The sequence below is a fragment of the Chiroxiphia lanceolata genome, chromosome 24 (assembly GCF_009829145.1).
Source record: "Chiroxiphia lanceolata isolate bChiLan1 chromosome 24, bChiLan1.pri, whole genome shotgun sequence".
Taxonomy (NCBI): Eukaryota; Metazoa; Chordata; class Aves; order Passeriformes; family Pipridae; genus Chiroxiphia; species Chiroxiphia lanceolata.
This window is the reverse complement of record NC_045660.1, coordinates 4327701-4349499: the sequence shown is the minus strand read 5'-3', so window position 1 is coordinate 4349499 and position 21799 is coordinate 4327701. Positions and strand designations below refer to the sequence as shown.

General features: G+C 54.1%; 1 protein-coding gene across 1 annotated transcript in view; it reads right to left on the bottom strand.

The window, feature by feature from the left end:
* RUNX3 (RUNX family transcription factor 3) overlaps window positions 1-17624 on the bottom strand; it is a 36906-nt gene extending 19282 nt beyond the window's left edge. Inside the window, exons 1-3 of the mRNA XM_032710267.1 lie at window positions 17364-17624; window positions 16227-16383; window positions 11588-11692 (exon numbers count right to left, since the gene is read on the bottom strand). Coding sequence (XP_032566158.1) covers window positions 11588-11692; window positions 16227-16383; window positions 17364-17624 — 523 coding nt within the window. The remainder of the gene's footprint in view (window positions 1-11587; window positions 11693-16226; window positions 16384-17363) is intronic.
* Window positions 17625-21799: the final 4175 nt, after the last annotated feature.

Sequence of the window (21799 nt, the reverse complement as noted above, 5' to 3'; positions counted from 1 at the left end):
CAAATGCCTGAAGGACACTGGCTCCCCATTCCCAGGGTTTCAGTGTGGAGACAGAGTCTTTCTGGATTTGTAAAGGTATTTAAAGCACTTCACAGCACAGGGCAAGCTGGGGGCATTCTCAGCAATCGGTAAAATTCATCAGGTTTAAGCATTTATCCCACTCGTGCCTTGCTGAAAATCCCCACCAGTGTTTTCCTGCAGTTTTTCCATCCTTAAAGACCTCTGAAAAAAATCTCCCTCTGAGACTGCAGAGTGAACTAGGTGGGGCTTTAAAAGCTGTGATTTACAGATCTGAGAATTTCAGCCCGTGTGTCACAAACCAGCAGGTGAGTGCACATCTGCAGGAACCCGGGCAGCTTTCATAGCAGGGTGCAAAAACCACCAGCCCCCCCCCACCCCGACGGCTTCTCTGCAGTTGCTCCCGCTTCCAGGAAGGCAGAATTCATTCCTGGGCTGTGATCTGGTTCTCATGGAACTAGGCAAAAACCCTGATTCAAAGATTTCCAGGCTGGGTGCTGGGGAGGAAGCAGACAGATCTCAAGGACATCCAGCTGGTATTGCCTCAGCCACGTCTGAGATCAGATTTTCAGAAGCCGTCGCTCCGTAGATCAGTGGAGAGATGCCAGTTGGAGCGAGTTAATGCTGCTATCTAACAACTTGGGCTGCGTGCTACCAGTATAGCTGGTTTTTCCCAGTTCATAACCTGTTCCATTAGGGCAAGCACATCAAATTCCTTTGGGTGACACTGGTTGAGGATACTCTGCCCAGGATGGGGAGGACCAGCTGCTGGGTTCAGACCTGTGCAAGGAATGTGCCGTGGTTCAGCTGATGGAGATGAGATGAACCTGACGCTGCAGGGCCTCACAGCAGCTGAGTGGAGGGAGCAGTGATTTGCCAGCCAGTCCTGCACCCTTGGTAACAGCAAAACCCGGATCAGACCCAAACTTTCCCAAGGTTTGAGGATGCTGAGCGCTGCTTTTCCCCTTTGCCCTAGGACAGAGCTGGAGCCGAGCCCTGACATTTGAATACTAATATCCCCCGATCCCAGGACTGAGCTCCAAGCTCCATCTCCAGAGACTGGCTGGTATGCTGGATAATTACAGCTCCTGACGAGCTTTGCCAGCACGGGCAGCGCAAAGCTGTGAGGAGGAGCCCCAGAGCAACACTACCTGCACAGCACCTTCATCCCCCCTGCAGTGCTGCTCTTCAAAGCCAAAGGAGCAGAGCTCAGCACAGGCTAACCACGGGCAAGGGGGCTGCCTGCTCCCACATCTGGTTTTGGGATGGGGAGGTTCCCATCCCACTGCCGTCGTCCTCAGATGCTGAGAAGGGCACTGGGGATGTCTCTGCTCGCTCAGTCCCTCTTCTTCCTCCTCTCCCTCCCCCTCTCCCACTACGGAGTGTAGAGTCACTGGAAAGAGTAAGAGAAAATAATGCAAAATCATGTCTAAGCACCTTCCGCTGCAGGATATGATTTATCTGTGGCTGACTGCAGAACAGGTGACTGGTCTCCGGCAGCGGAAGAGAAGGGTCTCAGGAACTAAATTTCATCTCACTCTGAGTCAAATCCTCTTCCTCCCTCTGCCACATCATTAAAGTGATTGGTTGCACTGATAAGCCCTTTCAGGAGGGAGGAACGAGATGTGTCCTGCCCTGACATCTGATGTGATCTTGTGGTTTTGTTTGATAGTTCTGGTCCTTTAGCTGTTGTCTCCCCTGAAACGAAACTGGCCTTTTAGCACTGACTATTTTTTTTTCCTCTCTCTTTTCCAATCCGTGATCTTTCATTCTGTCCTCCTGAGCTCCCAAATCCTGCCTGAGGGCAGCGAGGCCACGCTGTATTAATAACCCTGCAATGTGCAGTCCCTGCTCCTGCAGGACAAATCCTCACCAACAACCTCCTGCGCAGCACCTGCTGCCCACCAGGAATGAGATCTGCTTTATAAACTGAGGCACGGGGCAAAATGCTGCTCCTTTGTGAAGGAGCTACGCTCACCAGTGTCCTTGCTGCAACACTCACAAATATTCCTTTTTAGTGCCACTGTGTCCTGTCACCTGCATCCCATCCCAACCCAACTCCCTTTGGACCCAGAGGGAATTTTTTTTGCTGTTTATTTGAACAGCACCTGGCACAGCCCGGCACAGAACACACCAACAACCCTCCTGGAAGAAACCCGCAATGGAACTTCGTTCTCCAAATATCCCCCATCCGCCAGACAATCCTTTTGCCCGATTTAATCTCTTCCAAACACATTATCAATGCCCACTTCTCCGACTCTGGTTTATTTCCAAAGCCAGGACCAGGCATGGCTCTTCCACCCCAGCCGAGAATCGTGCCCTGGGGTTTTCCCAAAGCTTTCAAAAGCAGGAGGTGTTGCAACCAATCCCAACAAAGATTCCTTTGTAGAACGCAAGCAAAAATAATTTCCCTGTTCTGACTCCCAATATTGCTTCACTTAGAAAATATTGGTCATTTTTTAAGCAAAATTATTTTGAAGTTATTACGCACCAGGCGATTATAAAGGAGAGGAGGAATTTACTATACGTGGCAAATAAAATAATTAGGGGAGTGAATTTACCGGAGCCCATATAATTTTGGTTGCTCTGTTATTTCTTTTGAGGCAGGATTACAGCCCCGAGCTGTAGCACCAAAGGCACTGGCAATGCAAACCCATTGCTTGGAGCACAGTCAGGCAACCTTTGTGCCTGCTCTGCTCTCCCCAGGGAATGCTCCACAGGTCCCTGGCACCTGGGTGTCCCTCGGGACATCCCCATGACCTGCTGAGGGGCAAGAGGGTCCCCCAGGGGGCTGAGGATTGCACAGCCCACAGAACCCAGTGCCGGGCTGCTTTTCTCCCTGAGGGATTTTTATCCACCCTCCAGGAGCTGAGCCCCGATTCCCCCTCACTGTGTCCTGGTAGGATTGGCCCCTGAAGGGGTTAACTGGATAGCAGTGCCTATAAGGAATGAAGCAGTGCCTATAAGGAATGGGAGGAGGAGGTATTTTAACATAATTGCCTCCCATGCGTGTACCAACAGCGTCCGAACTGCCTCGGCAGAACGCGGTGCCCCGGACGGCCTCGGCAGATACCAAAGGCTGCAAATTTCCCCACTGGGATCAAAACACATTAGTGATGGGAATACAAACAGAGAAACCCTCCTGTGCAGCAAGTACCGATCTGCAAAGGCTCCTGCATGAGCTGGGGAGCCCCGAGCCTCGCCGGCGTCTCCTCGTCACTCCCACCCCAGGACCGGCTGTTGCCCCACTGCCCTGGGCATCCTCCACACACCAGGGGATGCAGGTTCTACCCCTTCCTTTGCCTCCTGCCTGCCCACTCACTGCAGAGGCCCCAGTTTATGGGGTGTTTTGGGGGTTTTAAGGGTTCTGGGAGATGAAGGATGAGATCAAGCGGTGCGTCGTGCCCCACGCGAGCTGCCCGGTGGAACGTCCATCGATGGCACCAATGCTGTGCCACCTCGCCCCAGCCAGCATTTGCTTTCCATTTGTCACCACCCAAAGAGCAAATGGGATCAGGGAAGGGTGGGATGGAGCTGAACAGTCTCTGTGCAGAAGGCACAGGGTGGCTTCAGCTCTCAGACACCATCCATGCAAGTTGCCCATCCCAGGCACCAACAACACCAACAGCGGCTGGAGGGACGGCAGAGAAAACACCAATAAAGCTAAAATATTACAATACCTTGCATTCCCACTGAGGATCTTCCATGCCTGCCTTGTTTCAGGACACGTCAAAGAGCCTAGACTCGTCCAAAGTTCTTTTTCTCCTTCAAGGAGGGCCCTTGGCAGGGCTGGATCAGTGCAGGGAGAAGCAGAGACCCCTGAGACCCAAACGGGCTCCCTCTGGCAAAATCTGGAGCACAGTTGGAATTAGCCTGATGTCTCCAAGAGCACCGCCCCAAGAACCACCACGGGGAAGCACCAGGGCAGGTCCCTCACCAGCAGGAGCAATGCTGAGGCTCCCAGGTGGGCACACAGAGCCCGTGGAGTCTCTTCAAATCTCCGTCTCAAAGGGCCACAGCTCATCCAGAGCAGAGTTAATAGGGAAGGGAGAAAGTGCCACTCAGGATTTCCTCCTCTTCCTCCCCAGGGAAGGGGGCAGGTCTCAAGAAGTGGGAAATCAGCATATTCCAAGCACCGAGTATTAAATTAGAAGAGATTATACCAATTTTGCATCGACAAATAACTGTCCAGGAAGTGGGAGGTCATTTATTTATTTAAATGACCTTTGATTGATTTTGTTGCCTTTTTTTTTTTCCCCCCTTATTTTTTCCTTTTTCTTCGCCATTTCCCTTTTATTTTTTTTCTAATTCCCGGACGATCTGGGAACTGTCTGTGTATTTATTTCTAGCTAAGGACAAGCAGGGGAATAAAACAAAAGACCAGAATAATACCCAAAACTATCACCCCACGGGAGCACTTCAGCACCGAGGCTGCTTTTAATTACAGAAACATCTCAAGCTCAAGTTTTACGCAGCCCCACGAGGAGCCTTTTTGCCAAGATAAAGATCTGAAATTGTACAATACTGGCACAACACAGCCCCATCCCGAGTCTCCATTCGAGCTTCTGAGAAGCACAAGACCCTCCAATAATTTATTCTCTCTTCTCCAAGCACTTGCCAAAGCCATATCAAACCTCTGAGGGTGAAAGGCACAGAAAACACAGGGTGTCTCTGCCTCGAGGTCCCAAAATTGCCCGTAGGAACATAGGAACAGGGGATCATTTTGCCCTTGCTCCTCTTTGGCTCCCATCCCATAATGCCACCACACTGCCCTACTCCCTCTTCCTCGTCCTCAGCTATTTTAGCCACTCGGTAGATCCCAATTTCCCTGTGTCCCAGGAATGGGAGAGCTGCAGATTTTGTTTCCCCCTCTCCAGATTCATGGAGCTGAGGGCCATGGTGGATCATCCCAAGCCTCTCCACAGTGCTCCCAAGCCCTGCAGAGCTCTTCCAACTCTCTGTCTCCTCTCAAAATTGCTTGAAATCAACAAAACCATGAGACAACCTTTTTTTTTTTTCCCCCTTTGAGGAGAAAGCACAGTGTGGATTTAACACAAATCCTCCCCAGAGCACAGGTCCACGGGACAAAACATCCTGAAATGGGATGGCCACAATCCCCACTGGGCTGGGGAGCAGCTTTGCCAGGGGGTTCCCAGCCCTGCCAGAGCGTGGTGGGTGAATTCATGGATCAGCCACTTTTCTGAAAGGTAACAGGAATGTTTCTGTTTCATATTTTTCTCCTTTTTTCCCCTCAAAATGGTACAAATCAAGGAAAGCCCTCGGCGTTACAAGCAATTCCCAAGGAGTCAGAAATCCCCCCAGAGATCACCACTGCTTTTAGGACATCACAACCCAAAACTTAGCACAGAAATAACCAACTCTGCGAAACATTAAACACAGCATTTAGTAGTTTTGATGGCATTTAAGCCATTAAAGCATGAAAATGGGATGGTGCTAAAGGAACTGAGTTTGCTCAGGGCTGCTGTATCCCAGGAAAAACAAACAGGAGCCTGGAAGGCTGCACCACAGGGAAGCCCCTGCCACCAAAAACCCCAAATCTGAGCCCTGTGCCAGCAAGTGTGGAGGGGCTGACTCAGCTCTTCGACCTCAGCTCTGGGAAAAGCTGCTGTTGCCTGCAAATAAACATCCCCACCACACTGGGTTGGGGGTCCAGCCTGGCAACAAGCAGAGATGGTGGTGGCTCACAATAGAGGGACACACAGACCACCTCCATGCATGGAACCATCCCAAAATTAAAGCACTGAATCCTCCCAGAGCAGCCTGGAAAACCTGCCTGCTCAGCCTCACACCCTCTGCCCAAATGTGCAGGTCAACTTGGAGGCCAGAATTAGGGAGCACCCTCTTATAGGGGATGCCTGAGATTTCTAGTTGTTAGCATCACATTGGGGTCTCTGTGGAGCTAATTTGGATTAACAGGGTGCAATATTGCACCTCTTTTTCCTTCCCTGAGTAAAACGGGATTTGAATTTTGATATTTCTGGGTAGTAAATCTCAGACTCATCTACAGCCATGAGGGACAGGGAGGGTGCAGGGGGGTCACTCGCCTTGCTAGCACGGTGCTGTCCTTCCTTTTCCTCTCTGGCCTCAAACTGGAGTATCCACTAAGAATAAATTGGGAAAAAAGACACCTTCTAGTTGAAGGTGTCCCTGCCCACAGCAGGGGTTTGGAACTACATGATTTTTAGGGTGCTTTCTCACCCAAACCGTCCTGTGATTCTACGACAAAACCTCGCGGTGCAGAGTCCTCTGAACCCGAGAGGGATGGATTGAGATGAACCTCAAATAAATAAATAAATAAATAAATAAATAAATAAATAAATAAAGTGAGAAAGGTGGTTTGCAGACACACCACGACTCGGGGAGCTGGGGCTGGCGAGGCAGTGGGTGTGGGATGAGAACAGAGATGGAGGTGGTGAGATACGGGGTGTGGGCAGCGGGGCCGAGGTGTGCCCGGGCTGGATGGGGCAGTTCGGGGCCCTGCTTTTGTCACCACGGCTTCCAGAAGGGCAGAGGAGCCCCAGCCAGGTCTGTGTCATCCCATGAAGTGCTGATACAACCCTTTCTCCTCCCGGGCTCCCAACTGGTCAGTGCCAACATTGCTGGAAGAGATGTCCCAGCACAGGGCTGGGGGCACCCAGGGCCACAGGCACCTTCCTCCTGCAGTCACCCCAGCACACTGCCATTAACAGAGGCCACGCCTTCTCCAGGCTGGATTTACAGACTAGATTTTTCCCTTTCCAGTCAATCTTTCTCCCAGTTTTTTGCCTTTTTTTTTTTACATGCTTGAGGCCAAGAATGCCCAGTGCTCAAGGGAAACCAGCACCCAAGACACAGAGCCTTGTGCCCACCGACTGCCAGCACCCCGGGGACACAGATGCCACAAACACCTCACACAAGGGGGTTTCCACCCTCTGCACGTCCCAAACTCTTCATTTCCCAGCTCAGAGCGCGGGGCCGGGCTGGGGCTCGGAGGTGACATCTGTCGTGGGAGGCAGCAGGGAGGGAAACCCTCACCCAGCTGAGGCTCTCAAAAGTATGAAAGCAAAAAAAAAAAAAAAAAAAGGCTGTTCCTGGAAACAACTCATTGGTGTGGGAGGTGAGAAGCCTTTCCACCCCCTGGCTACGTGCTGTGCAAGGGGACGGCGGGAGCTCGGGGACAGCTGGAGCCTTTTGGGGCAAAAAGCCTTTGGGGAGGGAAAAACGACCCCAGAGGGTCAGGATGGGGCCCAGTCAGAAAATCTCTGCAGGGACAACATGATGGGAGAGGGGATATGAAGTGCTCTAGCCACAAGCTCCCTCCTCCTGGTCCAAGCCAGCAGATGCTGCAGGATGGGGACACGTTCCTGTCACTTTTTGTGGTGGCACAAAGAGGGGACGTGACTGAAAGCACCAAATCTCTGACGCACACACCAAAAATGAACAGGGCAGGAGACACCAAGAACCTGCTGCTGTGCTGCTGTGGCTGAGCAGGCAACAAGGAGGGACACAGGGATCCTGTGGGGGATCAAATCCTTTTGGTTTCCCTCTCCTCCTCAACACGGTGACCAGGACAGCAGGGATGGGGTGGAAACCAGAAAGAAGGGGTTAAGGGCAAAGGAGATTTAGGAAGGGGGGAGAGAGATTAAAGAAGACTGAATGGCAGCAGGAAAAAAAAAAAAATCAAAGGGGGGAAAAAGCATTTAGAGGGGAAAAAAGACTTTGCACAAGAGTTCCCAGGAGATGGGCAGAAAAGGGGCTGGAGCTGCAAGGGATCGCTGGGAAGAGGAGAGGATAAGCGACAGCAGAGGAGGTGAGAGCGGTGGGAAGGAAAGCAAGGAAAAGGGAAGGGAAAGGGAAGGCAGCCAGCAGGTGGGTGTGATGGGGGAGGCCCTGGAGATGCTCCCATTTACCCAGGAACAGACTAAACATCCCTGTATAGCTTCCAGCTATTCATTTTCCGTGTTCTGCCTGTTGTGGATTATTTTGCAAGCAGCTGTGGATGCGACAGGGCTTTGCACCAGGGCTGCAGCTCTCCAGAGCAGGGCTCTTGCTACACACAGAGCTGCAGAGAGGGGGGGAAAAAAAGAAGGAAATTCCACAGGAAGTTCAAATATTTTATTACTTCCTGTTTGTACAAAGTATGTCAACACTTGGCACCCGCTGTGCTATTTGTTTAGAGCTAAGGTGCCAACTTGACAGAATGTCCTTTTTTCCCCTCCAGATCTAACCCAGAAAGAGCCTGAGCACAAGGAAGAAAGATCTCAGAAGGAGACTGTGGGAGACCTTGGAGGGGATGCTCAGCCAAAGCCACCACTGTTACCAGCTCCTCACTGGCTGTGGGTCCCTCAAAGGAGCATCTTCAACTCCAGGGTCCAGCTCTCCTGGTCCCTCCATCCCAGCTTCACCCCCGGCCCCGTGCTGGGCCCTGCCTGTCACCCGCTCCCCTGCGGTTTCTCACCCATCTCAACCCCATTCCAAACTCCTCAGAAGTTTTTCTGGGCACGGCTTGAGTTAAAAGACTCGCTCAAGGGCTGAGATGAAGCGATGGGACAGGGGTGGAAGATGAATGGGATGCTCGGAGCTGGGGCGTGGAGCTCAGCCGCGTTCCTGGCCCAAAAAACCCCACGAGAACGTTTGCTGGAGGAATTTCACTGCATCTGAGGAGATGATGCCCAGGGCTTTCCCAGGATACCAAGACAAATGGCCAATTCTTTCCACATTAAGGGTGCTTTTTTGCCTGCCCCACCAGCCCCACATCCAGCCTCCAGCCCCGGCCAGCGCTGATCCTGCACGACAGGAGCCAACACACACCACGTCCCACTTGTTTGCAGCCAAGAAAGGGAAAAAAACACGACTTTTTTTTGCACACACACACACACACACAAAAATATATCTACGCCCATATGTATGTTACAAAGTGTATATATAATAGATATACACATAAAGTTTGCAATTCCTTCTGCCAGCTCTCTCCTCTAAAAGACAAACAAGGGAGAGAGCAGCCGTGGTGTTTGGTCAAAGGTGGGGATTACAAGGGCTGTACCAGCTCCAGATGCCACCTGGGGAGCCAGGTGGGTGCTGGCACACAGGGGTGCTGTGCCAGAGAGCCACCCAGTGGCAGGTGAACCAGGAAAACCAGCCCGGCTTTCCAGGAGTGAGCCTGGATCACTTCACAGCTGGTAATTTCCACAGCAAGGGCTCCTGCACAGGACTGCAGGGAGGGAAGGGCAAGGGGCATTATTTAAATATTTTTTTTTTTAAATTTCGTGTTCATCAGAAACTGCAAACCGAAGGTTGGCCAGAAAAAAAAAAAAAAAAAAAAAAGAGATTTTTATTATTATTTTTTATTCCAGTGCAAGACACTGGATTTTCATCAATGATGAATTTAAGCCCCAGGGTCAAACCAGGAGTCAAAATATGACCTTTACTGGCAACAAATCTATGATCATCTGAAACAAATTCCAAAAAAACCACAGCTTGGGTCTAAACTGCTTCAATCAGCAATTTATGGGCTGGGAGGGTGGTGCAGGGATGGGGGAGAGATCAACCTTTGGGGTCCACATGAGACAAGGGCATAAGCAGCAAATAAACACCACGCAGATCTCCTCAAGGAGCCGGCACTGCCAGCACGTTTCGAGGTCCACAAGTCATTTTAAAATAAATAAATAAATTTAAAAAAAGCAGAAAACTGCTGACCTTGCACCTGGGCCGGGTCCCAGGGAAGGCATCCCTCGGGCACACCGAGCCAGAGCCAGGACAAGCTGCTCCATCCTCGGCTTTTGCCTAATTCTGCCAAACAAAGGCACGGCCCCAGGACGAAGAAGCACAGGGTGAGTGTGCCCTCGGCTCGCCCCCCCCCAGCTCCCTGCCTGGCCACGGAGCCGCCCCCTCCATATCAGAAAATTTAAATTAAAGCTGGGGAGCTCTGGGGAGGGATGTTGAAATTCAGGAGGAGCGGGTGTGATTCACAGGGGTTTGGCGAGCGCTGGCTATCGGCGAAGTCAAACCAAACGCTAAGAGTAGTAACTATCTCACCTTGTATTATTATTTATGTATTCCTGATGATTATTATTATTATTAGAAAGGCGATCTGATGCAGCTGATAAGGGGCTGAGCCAGGAGTCAGGAGACCTGGTTTCTATTCCTGACCTGGAATAGTTGTGAAATTCCCTGCCCAGCCCCTGCCTGCTTTCCCCTCCCAGCCCCAGGCTGAGCCCAAGCTCAACCCACCACGACCCATGGGTGCTGATGGCTGCAAAGCCACAGCAGGGACCTGCCTTGTGTTTCTGGCTTAAAAAAAAAAAAACAAACCCAAAACTGAATTCCAGCTTGGTAAATCCAGCCAGCAGCTCGACAGGCTCCCATAAAGCCACTCGCGCTCCAAAATAAAAAGGAAGGGGGAAGAAAACCCAACAAACCCCGATGCAAATCAACCCCCCTCGCCGAGGTAACAGCCTCCACCTGGCCTGACATCAAGGGGCACCGATGGCCCAACGACAGCATCAACAGAAAATATTTTCTGAGGCATATTTAGAAGGATCAAACCGTTTCCCTTCAATGTGGGCACTGACAGCTTCACACGCAAAGGGAACAAACTCAGCTTTATAGTCCCTGGGGTGGTGCTGAGCCAGCAGAAAGGCAAAGCCCGAGCTCGAAGCCAGAGACGAAGCCCCCAGGGACGAGATCCCACCACGCAGGGGGTCCCACAGAGCAAATAATACTCATGGCAAGAGGAAACTCCTCCAGCCAACAGCTCCAGAGCGTTTCCCCGCACTCCTCGGATCGCTGGAAACGCCGAGGTGAGCTCAAACCAGCCCGACGCCGAAAACCAACCCAGCGAGGGCGACTCACAGAGCCTCCCTCAACCACGAGGCACCATCCTGCACCCGGGAGAGCCTCCTCCACCAGAACACAGACGCTTCTGCGGTCACACCGTGCCTTTGGTTTTCTCCAGCAGCTCAGCCCCCGGCCGCCGGCGCTGCCAGCCCCAGCCTTTGACGGCCCGAAAGCGAAACCACCACGAAGCAAAGGGGAAGGTGCTCTCCGACAGACAGGCAAATACGAGCTCAGCACGGAGGGAACCTGCGACCATTTTTAGTTTGAAAAGCAGCAATCAGCCAATGAAGCCGAGCAAGGCACCTCTGGCTCCATAACTGCCCCCCCCAGCACGCCCTGTGCGGCGCCAGGTTGGAGCCCTTTGTGTTTTCGCCGTCGGAGCTCAGAGCGTTTTCCCAACATCCCAACCCAGGGCTGTAAAACTGTCCCTCCGGATGGGTTATGGAGCACAATGAGGAGCTGTAAAACCATCCCTCCCAGATGGGATATGGAGCACAGAGAGAGCAAGAGGCAGGGAGGGACACACACCACGCTCTGCTGTGCCGAGAAAAGTCCAAGGAGCCAAGCTGTGCCCACTGCTTTGGGCTCCCTTGGCCACACCAACACTCTCCTTAGCTACATGTGCTGCCCCAGCTGGCTCTGTGTCCTGCATCCTTTGGCCACGGAGCGCTCAGCCCCCTGAATCCCTCCTCCCCACACTTCTCAGTGCTGCCAAACAAAACACATTACTTACTTCGTGGCTCCCGGGGTCCATCTACGGTCACTTTGATGGCTCGGTGATAGGTGGCGACTTGGGTGGGGTTGGTGAACACGGTGATGGTCAGGGTGAAGCTTTTTCCTAAGGAGGGTAGGGGGGAAGAGATAAAAAAAAGCAACAGGAGAAATGAGGATATTCACATGGGTTGGTTCAGCTCTGAGGGGAGAGAAAGGCTCCTGCCGGAGCAGGCTCAGACACAAATATCCACATCCACGGAACTCCAACACACACATCATTTAATTTTATGAGACGTTATTGCCGAGGCACAAAGCTCGGCCGGCTCCCGCTGGGGCTCAGCTGGCTGCAGCAGGGAGAGGTCTGGACCCGGTTCAGAGCGGGAGCCAGGACCTTCCTGGATGGAAAAGTCACTTGTCCCCACCTCCCCTGCCCTGTCCCCATATCGACCCCTCCACCCACAGCAGCTTCCTGGTGCTTTCCCGCTCAGATGCTTCCCCTTTTCCTGTGGGAATCCGGCCCTGAAACACAGCGCTGGATGTAGGATCCCGTCTGTGAAGGGATCCTGGTATCCATGGGGTGCTCCTGCGGGAACAAGCTGGTGAGGTGGCATCAGTCTGCAGGGGAATCCACGGCCTCGGCCCTATGGATGTACCTCTGCAGGGATGTTTGGAGGGGAGCTGAGCTAGACCTTGGCCATGTAGACACCCGTGGCCTGAAAATGGCCCAAAAATAGGAAACTACAAAATGAGAACTGAATCTGGCCAGCTTTGACCACCAGCTTTGGCCACCAGACAGGCAGCCCTGCTGGCTGTGGGGACTGTCCTCCCCTCCCAGCAGGAACCTGAGTGAAAAGCTCTTGGGAGCCAAGAAAACAAGTGCCCCCCTTGCTCCAACAGAGCAAGGTTCCATCCACAGCCTGAAAACGCCTTTAGCATCAGGGAGGGTGTTATCACACCTGCACCCTGGGCCCACCCTGACCCCAAACCCTTCATCTCCCACAGCTTTGGCATCCTCATCCCAGCCCCTCTGTCCTCTCCTTGCCTGACTGTGGTGCTGTCTCCCACTCCATATCCAGCCTGTGGGGAGGCTATGGGAGAGCGGAGTTCTCTGCAGGAAGGGCCTCTGCTCTCCCACAACCTCCTCAAATTCAGGAATCACTGGGGTGAAGGAGGGAGGCTGCACAAACCACTCTAAACAACCCCCCAAGAGCAATCCCTGTGGCATTTCAAAAGTATCAGGTATTTCAGAAGCCTAAACCCCAGCAAGGTATAAGGTATAAACCTCCATGCAAGGGATTTCTGCTCCTCCAGCCTTCATTCCACAAATAAATACAGTAGGAAGCCACCTGCTTTCCCTTTCCCCCTAAAGGGATCAGGGGTTTTCAGATCCTGACCATCATCTATCTACAGAGCCGAACCCGAGAATACCCCTAAGCAAACAAAACAGCATTTATACAGCTAGAAGGAAAAAAGGGAAAAAAAAGGAGTAAACTGAAAAAATGCAATTATCTCCCCTGGAGAACATCCTGCAATTATCCCAGGTGGGAGAGTTCCTCTATGGGAGCATGGAAGTGGAGGGAATGCCAGCTTAAAAGCCGACAGCAAGCACGAATCCACGCCTCACCTCAGCTTTCAAACCAGCACTAAACAACGCACAAACCTTCAGCTCGTTTTCTGCACCAAAAGGAGCATTTGGGAGGGTTAAAAAAAAAAAATAAAAATTTTAAAAAAAAATATATATAATGATATAATTTTAATCCCCAGGGATACAGTCGTGCTGCCAACCTGCGCGGCCGAGCCGCCGCAGCCTGCGGAGCTCGGAGCCTCCCGGCGCCTGCACGGCCACGGCAAAACCAACCAGCACCAGGGGATTTCTCGGCAAAGCCTTTGCAGAACCAGAGTGCAGGATGAGGAGCACCAGGAGGAATCATTTGGGAAATTCTGTGTGAAGACAGGGAAGGGTTTGCAGGCAGCCTGTGGGCAAATCCAGCTGGCGAGACGCAAAACACCCCAGAGCTGAGCCCGGCAGCTCCGTGCCCAGCTCCCTACCACAGCTGGCTTGTTTTATTTATTATTATTATCAATATAATTTCAAATTTTTTTTATTCTCCATGTGAAATAACCTCCCTGCTTTTCAGGGAGGATGGAGCACAGAGCCAGCCAGAGCCGGTCTCGCATCTCTTCACCAGCCCTGAAAAATCCGCCCGTGAATCGAAAATGATAATTATTACTTAGCATCATTTTTACTCATTTCCCGCCTTCTCAGGAAGCCGGGCTGAGGTTGCTCGTTCCCACCGTGCCCCAGCTTTGTTGGCTAAGGCTGGATCCCAGCTCCTGGGCTCCGTGGGATGCTCCAGGGGGATATTCCAGCAGGGAGAGCAGGCGCGGGGTGCACAGGGCTCACAGCACCGGCCTCAGCTTTCATTTTATACAGTCTGAGCAGAAAAGGGCTGATTTACTTTTTCTAGAGCAAAGCATAAAATCTGGTAAACTGGTCATTCTCCCCACTTTGTCATGGAGATGGGAATTCGGGGTTTTTTGGAGGGGTTAGGACCGGCTCTTCCCAGCTCTCAGCGCCGGGGAATAACCCCAGACACGTTAATACTAAAAATACCCAATTCTGAACCATTTCAAGCCATGTTTTCAAAACGAGAGCCTGGCTTTCCAGGCTCCTGCAGCTCAGGCACACGGACAGGCTGGATGGGGGGGTGTTTATGGGTGCACACATCCCCCCTTTGGATTTACACAAACGTTTGTACACACACAGCCCCGCTGCAGCAAAATATTCCGTGGTGAATCAAGATTTCTGCCAGAAAAAAGGAAAGCAGCACCAGGCTGTCAAAGGCTGAGCCGAGCAAGGGAAAGAGAGTGTGACACCCGGAATAAAAATTCAGTAGGAACGATTTTTTCCACACCAAGTTGGTTTGAAAGAGCCCCGTGCCGGGAAAGCACGGCTGGACACAGGGAACTAAATCCACGCTCCGAGAAAACCCCACTGTGCTGCCTTCACACCACCCCCAGGGAGCCCTGATGGGATTGTTTCTCTGTGAATATTACAAAGCCTCATCCCACAAGAATATGTAAAAACAAAACAAAACAAAAAATTAAAATAATAAGCACTTGAGTTCCACCCGTTAGAGGCAGCGGAGGTGTTTCCACTGCTGTAATGAGCGTTTGTCAGGGCTCTGCCCCAGGAAGGAGATTATTCACCCAAGGGCTTTCTGAGACTAAACTACTGTTAATTCAGAGCTTGGGAGTGCAGAGGAAGCAAGTTAATAATGAATTCAAGAGTCAAGCTGAGATTGGGTTGCATTCAGTTTGGAAATTTGTGCAGGGATGTAAAAAAAAAAAAAAAAAAACAGAAAGAAAAGAGCCTAAGAGAATAATTGATTACAGAAATGAAAGCTTAATTCATAAAAGAAAAACATTTTCCATCCATCAACCTGCAACCAGTTAAGTGGAGAGTTTTAAAGAAACTGCAACATGGAGAAGGAGCCAACAGGAAAAAGGAAATGTATGAAAGAATGTAAACTATTCAAGTTTCATAAAGAGGAACAAGTAAACAGCTATTACATGCAAATAATTCCTAACATCACTGCTTTTAATTAATGCAAAGAAGTCAAAATATATCTGACACTGTGTGTATACATTTGAAGCCTTTGAGAAAATGCTGCCATATGGCCATTAAAATATAGTGTTCTTATTTTGGTTTAAATGAAGAATTAAGTGCCTCAATCTGCAGCATTTATTGGTGATGAAACGCTGAAATTCTATTTACACCCTCTGAAATTCAGGTACAGGGAGGGATGCACAGAGGGAGGGCAGGCAGGGCTCTGTGTTTAATATTTCCAGGGGATTTATTTCCCTCTGCTGCGACGGCACAGCCTGATTCGTTTTGGAAAAACCCAGAAAGCTAAATTTCTGTCTCGCTTTTCCACACGACAAGCGTGGAGAAAATGTGCAAAAACCCCCCCTCAGAGCAACCCCAGCTCCCCGCGGAGCAGAGCCTGCTGTACCCTCACCCGCTGCCAGCCCGTCCGGCCGAGCTCTGGGTTATTTTTAAACACTTGATTTTCACTATTCAAAAACGAGCCGCCAGGTGGGTTTTGCCCCTGAGCACATTTCGCTGTGGAGGGGAGGCACCGAGCACACCCCGCTGCCTCCTGCATCCTGCTGATGAGTGAAACCGGGGAGGATTTGGGCTCGGGCTGCCTTGGTTTTATCAATATATTTATTTACTAATATTTATATATATTTAGATACGTGTTTAAAATTTTTTTCGCCCTTGCATCGCCCATAACCGACCCCGGGGAGGAGCGAGGCAGAACTGCCGGCGGGGCTGGGGTTGCTCCCGCATCCCTCCCGCATCCTTCCTGCATCCCTCCCATCGCTCGGGAACCACTTTGGGGCTGAGGGGATTCTCCTGCCTACCCCGCGCCAACGAAACCACCGTTAAAACCAAAACAGAATACAGAATAAAATGAAATCATAAAATAAACGTATAAAATAAAAGCTTAAAATAAAAATAATAAAATAAAATAATAAAAAAAAATAGCAAAAAAAAAAAAAGCAACATTTTTTCTTTTTTCTTTCTTTTTTTTTTTTCCCCCTCTAAAAAGCCAAATAAAAAGGCCAACCATTTCCTGGCCGGTACCTACCCCTGCCGCTTCTCCCAACAAATCTGAGGTCGTTAAATCTTGCTACTTGGTTTTTCATCACGGCGGAGGCGTTGCGCAGCTCCGCCGAGTAATTTTCGTCGTTCCCCGCCATCACCGTGACCACGGTCCCATCGGGAACATCTCCGAGGGCTACGACCTAGGGCAGGGTCAGAGGATTTTAGGCTAAAATTAACCTAGATCGAACCCAACCTGCCCTACGCCCCCCCCAAATCCCCACAAAAAAAAACCCCCAAAGCAAAACCAAAAGCAATCCGAGCCCCCGAGGAAGGCTGAAAAATCGGAGGGGGAAGGGGAAAATGAGCTAAAAAAAGGGTTAAAAGCAGAAAGGGGTTCCGCGGGCAAGGGGCAAAGGGGGGGGTTCAGGCCCCGTCGGAGGAGTTTGTGGTTTTATTTTGTTGGATTCGGGGAAAGGAAATAAACCGCCGCCGAGCGCGGGGCTGCCCCGACCGAGGCCCCGGAGCTCCGCGCCCGGCCCGGGGAGGCGCCGGGAGCCGGCCCGGCTGCTGGAGAAGGGCCCCCCCTGCTCGGGGAGCAGCGCCCGGAGCTCCCGGTGCCGGGATGGTCGGGGGAAAACCCGGTTTAGACTCCCCCTCACCCCCGCCGGGCACCCCGGGACTCCGCTGCCGTCCTGCCCGGCTCCCCTCGCCGCTCCTCCGGCAGGTTTTCGGCTCCCCCCGACCAGCCCCGTTCCCCCGCGGGTACAGCGGGGGATGCCCGGCCCGGGGCTGCCCCATCGGGTCGCCCCCGTCCCGCGAACGGGGGAGCCCCGGCAGCGCAACCCGGTGCCGGGGCTTCGGCTCTTCGCTTTACTTTTTTTTTTTTTTTGGCAGATTAGATCTCCCTTCCCTGCCTCGCTCTCCCTCTCCCAGGAAAGTAATTAACCTCCGTCTCATTAAACTTCAAAGTTGCCTGAGAGCTCCTAACTGTACGGAATATCTAAGATGCTGTGACCGCGGGGCAATGCGGAGACTTGATTAAAAATAATAAACCGGGCTATTTGATTAAAAATAATAACCCGCGCTCCCTCGGCGGTGATGTCAGGAGCGATTTTTAAGCGAAAGGGAGCGGGAGGCAAAAGGGGCGAGCGGGTCGCAAGCCCGGAGCCCCCCGACTTACCTTGAAGGCGACGGGCAGCGTCTTGTTGCACCTCCAGTGGGACGGCAGGACGGAGCACAAGAAGTTGGGGCTGTCGGTGCGCACCAGCTCTCCGGCATGGTCGGCCAGTACATCCACGACGGAGCGGACCTCGGGCCGAGCGCGGGCGCCCGGCGCGGGGGCCCCCAGCGCCCCGCTGTTCTCTCCCATCTTGCCGCAGGGGAAGGCCGTGGAGGGGGGTGTGAAGCGCCTGCTGGTGCTCGGGTCTACGGGAATACGCATCACAACGGCGGGCGTCAGGGAGCCGCCGCGGCCCGGGGGGGACGACGAGGAGGAGTCCGGCTGCGGCGGGGCAGCGGCGGGGGCAGCGGCGGCGGAGCCCCGCGCTGCCTCGCTCCGTGCCGGCACACCGCCGTCCTCGGCGGAGGGGGAGAGAGCGGTGCGGGCTCTGTCGGCTCCCGCGCGGCGCCGGGGCTCGTCCCCGGTGGGTTGGCTGCGGTGGGTCCCGCCCGGAGCCCCGGCACAGCCTCGTCCCGCACCCCGCTCCCAAGTTGCCGCCGCGCCGCCCGGTACCGTATTTACTGCCGGCGCCGCGGGAGGGCGGGACGCGCCCTGATTGACGGGGCGCCCCGCCAATGGGGACCCGGCGGGAGACCCCTGGCCCCGCCCATCGCAAGGCTCCCGTGGGGATAGGGGCGTGGTCACCACGAAAGGGGAGGGGTTAGTGCTGAAAAGAGGCGTGGCCTCCATGAAAAGAGGCGTGGGCTCGGGGAGGACACGCCCCCGCACGTCGGGGCCCCAGTGGGGTCTGGCGGCCACCGGGGGAGGTTTTGGGGTGCGGTGGGGCCGGTTTGGGACCGCAGACGAGGCAGCGCAGAGCGGCTGCAGATCGAGCACGTCCCCCGGCCGCCCAGCGCTCCCGCGACCCCCGAGTGGGCTCGGCCGTGACGGGACGGGGGGAGCCGCCGGGGACCGCCGGGGACCACCGACGGAGGAGGTTCACCCCATGGCCTGCGCTGAAAACCGCGGCTGCCCAACCTCCGCCCGTTGCCCTCCCCAAAACTGAGAGCCGCCTCGATCCCCGGCGGTCCCGCGGCGCCCGCAGCGTCCGCGGCGGCTCCCCCGGGGCTGCGGCTGCGGGCAGGGCCGGCGGCTCCGGCCGGAATCGTTGGCGAGAAAATTCGCGGCGAAGCCACCGGTGCTGCGGGAACACAACGAAGGCGGCTGCCCGAACCACGGGGGCGGAGGTGGAGGCTCCTCTGCCCGTCCTGCCCGGCTGTTCCCCGGGGTTGAGCTCAGCCCGATGCTGTTTGGGCACCGGGACGGCCCGTCGAGAGCGGAGCCGGCCGGGCCGCAGCGTTCCCGGCTCCGCGCTGCACGGTGCAAAACGCGAATTTCCTTAAAAACAAACCAAAATAAACCCCAAGACCAAAAAACACCCTCTTTTTCCAGAACTCCCTCCGCGAAGTAATGAACCGTTTTCCCCCGCAAGCCGCGGTGCCCGGAGGAGCGAGCCGGGGCCGGGCTGCGCAAGACCCAGAAAAAAACCTGTTTCTCCAAAAGAAGAAGAAGAAAAACAAAATATAATATGTATATATATTTTTTTTTCATTATGAGGAGAGGCGGTTCCCGCGTCTCAGCGCCCCGTTACACCGGGACACCCCCGCGATCCACGCCGGGCGAACCGGGGCCGTCGAGCCGCCGCCGGGCACAGCTCCGAGCCCAACCAGCCCCGCGTGTCGGGCCGTCCCCCGCCGTTACCGGCGCTCCAATTCTGCCCTTTTTAGGTGAAAGTTTAGTTCTATTTTTCGCCCCCCGTTCAGCAGCGCGGGGTGACCCGCAGAAACCCGGGAGCAGGGGGCAGAGCTGCGGGCGGGGCCGGGCTTTGCCGGGGCGCGGGCACGTCCCATCCCGGTGCCCCCTCTGTGCCCCCGAGGTGGGGGGCACGGAGGATGAGCGGGTCGGGGGGCCACAGGGAGCGTGCGGGGCAGCGCTGCAGTGCGGCGGCGGGGCCGCTGGTTGGCGCCGGGGCTCCGCGACGGGGCGGGACGGGGAGGGACGGGATGGGATGGGGCGGGATGCTGACAGCCCCCGGCCCGCTGACACCCCCACACCGGCCCGGAATGCTGACCCCTCCGGAGTGCTGACACCCTCCGCGATGCTGACACCCTCCATCCCGCCCCGGTGCCTCTCCTGCCCCTTCCCGCTGCTAAACAGACCCCGCAGTTCCCCCACCTCTGCTCTGCACAGCCCTGGGGATGTTACCTGTCACCCCCCAGTCCCAGGAGCTGCGGGGGGTGGGTGTCACCACAGGGGCCCTGCAAGAGCCATGGGTGACTTTAGGCTGGGTCCCTGCAGGACTGGGCTGGGTCCCAGCAGGACAGAGCTGCCTTCCTGAAGCAGGATGCTCTCATTCCCTGCCTTCTCTGTTTTATCCAGTGGCTGTATCACAGCCCTGCCATCCAAAAATTTGTCTAATCCCTTTTTATACTGGGAGCAACCTGTTGGAGGGGCCACTGAATAAAACACCTTGATTCCTCAAAGCACTATCCAAATAACCCTCAATCACTCACCAATCACAGGTGAGTAATCACAGGTGTGCTGGGTACCATGTCCTTCTCCTTCCCCAAAATCCACTTTCTCCACCACCCTCTGACCTCCCACCCTGACTTGTTCTTGACTTCATAGTGGTGGGATGCAGAGTCACCCCCATAACCCACAGCACGGCCCTGCACACAGGTACAAAGCCAGCTGCTGACCTGCAGCAATATGAGACCCAAACCACACAGCAGTGACAAACCAGGCTCCCCACAACCCCAAACTGCCTGGAGACCTCTGGAGATGCAGAGCCCAGCAAAGCAACCCCGTGGCTACTTCTGCAGGAGGTGTTCACGTGACAGAAGCCATCCCAGAGCTCCAGGGACCCACAGCACCGTGCCCGAACAGGAATGAGTTTTCATTTGAATTATCCTTTTCCAGCACAGCAGGATTCAGAGTCTCAAACAAGCAGCTAAACTCCCACTGCTCTGGTCCTCCACAAACCAGGAGGTGTCAACACGTGGGAATTATTCCTCTGCCCCCCTCCCTGCACTCCCGAGGAGGTTAACAGAGTATCAGACCCGGGATTTGCACGGGCCTCTTCACAAATACTTAAAAGCTACTGTTCACATCGAAGGGAGGTCAGCGGCTCTTTAAATCATTACTCGCTGGGATTACTCCCCTTACAGGCTCCTCTGTAGTTTTTAATTCATTTGAGCTGCTCTTTAGCAGCAGAGCCACTCTTTTCGACAGCAGAGCAGCGAGTGCAGAGGCTTATAGGAAGCTTTCTATTAAAAATTCATCGCAAACTCTCAGGAGCTCGGCACTCAGTAGGGCCATGCGGGTGTCTGGATCTATTTTGTAGCTCAGGGAAGGGGATCTGAGAGCAGCATGCAGGGAGGGAGCGTGCTATTCATTCATAAATCAAACAACAGATGCTGGGGCCAATGGGGTGCACGATGGTGACAATTTTTAACCCCTGAGTGCCGCTGCCAAAACGGGCTCCCACGGGGCAATTGTGGGCGCTGGAGGCAGAGGTTCCTGCGGGAGGAAGCTGCGGGGCCCAGGGGGGAAGAAATTAGGGGAAACTGGGGGGGAGAGAAGGCAGTGGCTGCCCCAGACATAAATCAGGGGAAGCCTTTGCCTGGGCAAGGGACCAGCTGCCAGAGCGGCCCGATGACGACTCCAGCAGGGCTGCACTGGGCTCTGCTCGGAGGCTGCTGTGCCCCGGGGTCAGGCAATACCTGCGGGGGGGGGCCCTGCTCAGCACCCACTTCCAAGGGCACAGCTGCAGTTTGAGACTGGATCTTGAGCTGGGACATCCATTAACCCCATGGGAGCCGTGGTTACCCACCTTACTGTCTGTGTGTGCAGCCCTGGCACCCAAGATCCTTGCTTGGGGCAGCAAGAGGAGGAGGACGAGGAGGGCTTTAGCAAGAGTTTTAGATCCTGGCTCGAAATGCTGTGAGCAGGGAAAATCAGTTGGAGATTCCCACCTGGTTGCCTGGGGCCAGGTTTTATTCATCATCTGAATGCCTAGAAAAGGCTATGGCTGCAGAAGTCACCGTTGGCACTCCATACAGCCTTGGGGCTCACTTGTCCTCCCAGTTCTCCCCATTTTATTTATATCAGTATATTTTTTTGCCAGTCCTCATCCCTAGGGAGACACTCTACACGTGTGCACGCCCACACCCGCATCTTTGGCCACTCACAGACCAGAGAGAGCCAAGTGCACACACCCCGTGGAGCATCAGGAGTGATGCTGCTGCCACTGGGGGATTTATGGTTTCCCAGGGGGATCCAGGACCCCCCCATTCCCCAGCACCAGCCCCTGACGGGCGCCCTGTGCTCGGGGTGTCGCACCAATAACCGGAGCGCGCGCGGCAGCGGCGGGACCAGCCGGGGCTTTCAAAAGCTGC